Source organism: Alternaria infectoria, assembly GCF_024043175.1.
Source record: "Alternaria infectoria strain BMP 0036 chromosome Unknown scaffold_14, whole genome shotgun sequence".
In the NCBI taxonomy this organism is placed as follows: Eukaryota; Fungi; Ascomycota; class Dothideomycetes; order Pleosporales; family Pleosporaceae; genus Alternaria; species Alternaria infectoria.
Genome location: NW_026250703.1, coordinates 824,699 through 830,698, shown reverse-complemented (window position 1 = coordinate 830,698; position 6,000 = coordinate 824,699). Strand labels below are relative to the sequence as shown.

The 6,000-nt window shown below is 55.6% G+C and overlaps 2 protein-coding genes across 2 annotated transcripts; both read right to left on the bottom strand.

Annotated features, from left to right (window-relative positions):
* Positions 1-564: 564 nt before the first annotated feature.
* On the bottom strand, positions 565-1,985 carry J4E92_008036 (uncharacterized protein; the record flags this gene model as incomplete). Its single annotated transcript, XM_051499393.1, has 2 exons — positions 565-1,706; positions 1,979-1,985. The coding sequence occupies 2 exons, from the start codon at positions 1,983-1,985 to the stop codon at positions 565-567; spliced, it is 1,149 nt and encodes a 382-aa protein (XP_051350642.1).
* A 989-nt stretch (positions 1,986-2,974) lies between these two features.
* Positions 2,975-4,621, bottom strand: J4E92_008035 (uncharacterized protein; the record flags this gene model as incomplete). Its single annotated transcript, XM_051499392.1, has 1 exon — positions 2,975-4,621. The coding sequence occupies one exon, from the start codon at positions 4,619-4,621 to the stop codon at positions 2,975-2,977; it is 1,647 nt and encodes a 548-aa protein (XP_051350641.1).
* Positions 4,622-6,000: the final 1,379 nt, after the last annotated feature.

The following is a 6,000-nucleotide window of genomic DNA, read 5'->3' as shown; positions in this document are numbered from 1 at the left end:
CCCCCCCCCCCCCCCCCCCCCCCCCCCCCCCCCCCCCCCCCCCCCCCCCCCCCCCCCCCCCCCCCCCCCCCCCCCCCCCCCCCCCCCCGCGAGAGAGAGAGAGAGTAGGTTGCGATGAAGATCTAAGTGTCGGAGCCACTAACGCGGACGGTGAGTGACGTGTGGGGATGGGCCTCACGGTGAGAAACGATAACGGAAGGTGCGCCACGTGCTTGAAGCTCAATTTAGAGTCGCGGATGCACGTCAACCTAGGGAAAAACTAAACAGGTCTATAGCCTACACTTTTATTGTTACAGCCTACATTAACATGTAAACACGCAAAGCAGGTAACCTAATGTCGACGTAGGCTGTAGGCCTGTTCAGTTTTTCCCTTGTATAAGGTGGATGCATGGTTCAAAGTGAGGGTGTCAGTGCTGGACATCAATATTATCTGCCTAATAACTAGCCAAAGGATGCATCCAAGACGCATCCACACTCGCCCGTCCATCTTCCAGTGCAAAACAAGAGCTACAAACTTTTCATATCGAAACAACGACATGCATCCCACTGACATCCACGCAGAGCCTAGATATCAGCCACGAAATGAAACCCACCCCACCTATCGCGAAACAGCATACCACCCGGCCTCCCATCCCTACCCTGACTAATCCGCTTCTCCAGCGTCCAATCACCCTCTTTACTAGGATCCCACAGCTCAATAGGACCAACTTCCCTATCCTCAGCATCAACACCATCGCCCGCATGGCTACGCTGTTGCTGGTAACGAACATACTCGCTAAAGCGACTCAACACCAAATCGCCACTGCTGTCACGGACGGGAAGGGCCTGATTGGGATCGGGCGTGAAGCGCGCTGCGAGAGGAGACTCAATGGAGCAAGAACGAGGAGTGCCGTGACCAGAGGGGAAACCCAGACGTGCTTCGATGGAACTAGCCTGGCTGCGGGGTGTCGAGGCTGTCGCTGTACTGGTGCTGCCGCGGTTGCTGGAGGGGAGGACCATACGTGTGCCGCTTTCGCGCATGAAAGCTAGAGTCTCTTCGTCGAGACTATCAGGACGCGGAGGGCGGGGTGGTGGTGGTCCGGGACGCTTTTCGAAGGGTACCGTGACGTGGTCTTCTGGGATGGGTGGACTACAGAGTTGGGCCATGAGCTGAGGGCGGGATATGGAGACGCTGCGGTTTTGAGTCTTGGCGAGCGATCCGCGCGATCCGCGTGCTGTTGACAGTGATGTGAGGCCAGGAAGGCGTGCTTTGGGGAGAGGAACGCTAGTAGGTATCTGTGGAACAGGCGGAGGCGTTGGTGACTGCGTGGAGTCGTTGTTCTTGCTGCCGCCGAAGAGACGAGAGCCTGTAATACGAGTCAACATTGAGTCGATGTATGCATGGAAAGCAGTAAACATGCCTTTTTCTCTAAGCAATGCGAAGTTGGGCCGCGACTTTGATCTGAGCGGCTCTCCACCGCGAGCGTGTTTGTGCTCTGGAGTGGCGGAGAGGCTGCGCGAAGCTGGCGGAAGTGCCGGTGAGCTTGTTTGATACTCTTCCTCTTCCAACTCCTCGTATTCGGGTAGGTTCTCGAAGCTATCGCCGTGCTGTCCTGGGGTGACACGCGTAGCGACTGGGGAGAGTGGCGTGAACGAGTTGGGAGCGGAAGGCAGAGTAGGCAGTGGCTTGTTTAGCTTGTCGTTCTTGCGCCCAAAGAATCGCGATGCTGCACATGTTTTTAGTGTGTCTCCGCCTACATGCGGGACAGTGACTTACGCTTTTTCCGCATATCCACGTCCTGAATCCCGGCGTCAAAGTCGATGTCCGAACTGTCGGCGATAGCGGTCTTCTCATCACGACTTGGGCTATCTCTGAAGAAGTGCGACGCTATCTATATGTTAACGCTAGAGCTTTTGCGGTTGTGGAGCGAGAGTGAATCCATCCCGGGCTCAACGCTGCCTATGGGAGAGAATAAGAGCCTACCTTTGCTCCGAAGACTCTTCATCCTGACCAGTTGCGGCAGTTGACAGTTGCGACAATTCGATTTTGTGTTAGTACGTAAGGTCGGGCGAGTGTTGCAAAAGTCGCGTGATTGCCTGCAAAGAAGAATCAAAGCGATCGAGCGGGGGTGTAATTGGTGGTGCGTAAACAGGCGCGAGAAGACAACTGGAAAATGAACCTGCGCCCACTGGAGGTGCTTACTCAGGGTAGATCGCGACAAGTGCCAAGCAGCACTGGCACGTGCCGCTAGTGACATGGGATGGTGAAAGTGAGAGTTCACTCCCGTGATGAGTCGAAGGCAGGGAGGACCCTCGCTCGCCCAACAGTTAGTATGCCACCCCATGCTCTTGTCTGGGCTATATACTTCTCTTGCAGACAGAACAGATGACGTGGAAATCAAAGTCAAACGAAGAAACAATATAGGGAAGCAGCTCACCATCACGAAGCCGTGCCGAACGGAAACCTTGTTTGGACATGAAAACTTCGTGCCTCCCGAGGGAGACACCGAAGCCGAGCATCATGCCCTTATATTTTTTTCTTGATTTTTACTTGTGGTTTGTGGTGATGTAGTGATAGTCGAGTTGAGTCGTGCCTGGATCCAGATCATGGACAGCAGAGAATTGTCGGAAGAAGCTCACTTCTCATAGCCAGTCGAGACATTCCCTAAAGTGCCTATGCACCAGAACATGAAACATGGTGCAAGAAAACGCCTGATTTCCAGCTCTTCAAATCCCATGTCCATGCATCCATTCATGAACAGTGACAAAAGAAACGCTTGCGCTGGACCAAAGAACCTGAGACGACATGCCCGTCAATGCTCACTACTTCCACGAGAAAGATGGCCACCAGCCATTGATAACGCCATAAACTCCAAATGAAGTGACAATACAATCATGAACCATAAACATGGAACAAATAGAAAATCCATATAAACAAGCGAATGTAGTGAGCCCAAACCATGCCCAAACATGGCAGGTCTCGTAGAAACAACGACTACCTGACGCTGGACTCGCCAGCCGGGCTGAGATTGAGCAAGCGTTTGAGATCCTGCTCCAGAGACAACGTATTGGAAGGGGTGGCGGTTTTCATGGGTGAGGCACCAGCAGTGGCAGCGGGGGCTGAGGTCTTGCGTTGTTTAGCAGCGACTGATGAAGGTACAAAGGACATCATGCTGGTAGGGGCCTTCGGAGCAGATGCTGGAGGAGCATTAGCCGCGGTATTTCCAGTCCCACTCATATTGCCTCGTTTCTGGTAAGTGTCGGGGCGAGGCTGTTGTGGCTGTTGTGGCTGCCGGCCAGGCGTCTTCCTACGGTTGTTTGGACTTTGTTGATAGGATTGTACATGGGGTGCTGATGGCCGGGGCCCGTTGGCAAAGCCTCCGTTGCCGTTGCCTGGCTGATCTCGGGAAAAGGCGTTGGGGTCCATCATCTGAGTGGGAGGAACAGAAGGAAAGCTCTGGAAGTTGCCCGGTCCGACCATAGGAGACTCAGCCGAGATCTCGGTACGAAGACCAGAGTTGCGTTTCTTTGCAGAATCGCCCTTTGCGGCTTTGAACAAGGGAGAAAGATTACGGTTGCCATAGAAAAATTCAGAGTCTTGGTTCGGCGGTGGTGCCTGCGGTGTGGTGGGTCCAGAAGGGTTCTGGGGAGGGCGACCGTCATGGAAAGGTGATGGTGTCTGACCTATCATGAATCCTTGTGGACCCTGCGCATCCGGTCGAGGCGGTGTTGCCGAAGGCTTCTTCTGTGACATTGAGAGACGATTCAGTAGGTCGTTCATAACATCGTTGCCGTTACCCTGCTGTTGCATATCCTTGAGCTGTGGAATCTTGGTGGGATCTGTAACGGAGCGATGCGAGGCGGGCGAGGCTGCTGGTGGAGGAGACATGTGTGCGTGCTTGCTTTCCCCGTCAAGCTCTATGGGAAAGACGCCATTCATCGAGTGTGACGAATCATGCTTCAAGTGCTGTGGCCTGGAAGTGTCCATTGGGTTGAAAGGTCCGTGGGAGGCTGGGCGTCCATGGTTGCCCTTGGCTCTCTCAGCTGCATCCGCCTTGAAAAGCAGGTCCAATGGAGATTGTTCATTACGAGGAGGAACGGCCACCGGGGCGCGGGAAGGAGAAGCAGAAGGACTTGGAGAAGCAGAATCAGAACTATCTTCGGGCGGGGGAGTGGGTGGACCAGCACGTGTCTTGGCCGGCACAGAACGAGAAAGAAACTTGGGTATAGGCAGAGCAGAAGGAGCCGGAGAAGCATGGAAGGTCGGGCCGGCATAGGCGGCCTGGATCTTAGCCGGGGTAGCAGACGGATTGATCGGAACAGGCTCTGATTCAGGAGGAGAGAAGACGCGGTCGATGGAGGGATGGGACTGGTTGGGCTTCCTCATGTTGCGCGGTCCAGAGGGCATGTGCGCGTCCTCACCTGAGTGGGACGCGCCTTCCGCGTGGGCGAGCTCAGCGGGCATCTTGCTCGGGGACGCTCCTGCCGCATTGTGTTGGTTCTGGTTGTAGCCATTGTGTGCGCGGTTGCCTCGCGGTTTGCGTTGCGACTGCCGGCCGGCGTTGACATGCGCTGCCTGAGCTGGGCTCTGCGGCTTGCCCCGGGGAGCGCGTGGAGAGGCCGTCGTCTGTACTGTCGACATGTGAAGCGTTTTACGTGGAGTTGTTGTATTGTGATGGGGGTGGGTTATCTGGTAGGGCGCAGGCGGACGCTCTTGGTTCGTGATGAGGTAGTGGGTTGGATGCGCGATGACGCGGTCTGTGTCTTTGTCTGATAAGGTGGGAATGTGCAAGGGTTAGATGTTGAAGTGATCATATCCAGATTCGCGGGGTATAGATAGGCACGCGCCGTTGGGTGAGATAGGGCGAAGAGTGAGGGTGTTGTGAGCAGAGTCGGTCGCATCGACGGTGAACGGCGCGGAGGTGGCTGTGATCCAACGAGGCTGATCTCGGCAAGGCGCACTGACGGTTGCGGCGGCGTAGGGCTGAGAGGTCGGGTTGGGTATGATGGAAGCGGGAGGCTGTCGGGCGCCCGTCTTTGAATCGCGAATAGCGGTGGCATTATGGCGTTTGCTCGTCCGAAGGGAATTTGGACGCTTGGCGAAAGATTGTGCATTCCCTTTCACCTGGCACCTCGTCCCAAGGTTGGTACAGTACACAGGGCCTGGCCTTGGCATTCGGGAGCTCGTAGCTGGAGCCTGACGCCTGCACACTGCGCCTTCACCTACAAACACACTGGCAGCGCTGCAACAAAACTTTGCCACCGCCATATAATTCCGCGAGCTGCACGTTGTTCCCTTTCAACTGCAACCGCCCGTACACCGCCTACCACCACCGCGCTGCGTCAACCCCAGCAGCTTCCACTCCAACCAACTCCCCGCGCACCCCACCACCCCGATACATCACATAATCATGGCGGATGTCGACATGGCAGACGCGCCCCCGGCGAAGACCAAGACCGGCAAGGCCAGTGCTGCAGAGGGCGACAAGAAACGTTTCGAGGTCAAGAAGGTCGGCATCAACACGACAGAGGGCAGGACTTAGAGATTGAAGCTAACGTGACGCAGTGGAACGCCGTTGCTCTCTGGGCTTGGGATATCGTCGTCGACAACTGCGCCATTTGCCGTAACCACATCATGGACCTCTGCATCGAGTGCCAGGCCAACCAAGCCTCCGCCACCAGCGAAGAATGCACAGTCGCCTGGGGCATCTGCAACGTACGCTCTATCATGACACTGCACTGACCCGTACTGACACATGACAGCACGCCTTCCACTTCCACTGCATTTCACGATGGCTCAAGACCAGACAAGTCTGCCCGTTAGATAACCGAGACTGGGAGTTCCAAAAGTACGGCCGATAGACGCTCGCAATGCCGTGGAGAGATTGGTTTCAGCAGGGACAAACATGGGTCTTGGTTTCATTCGGACGTCCGGCGTTAGTAGGGCCTTCACAAAAGGGCTATGAGAGCATGGAGAAGTAGCAGCGTAGGCGGTCATCATCGTCGAATCAGATTCCATTA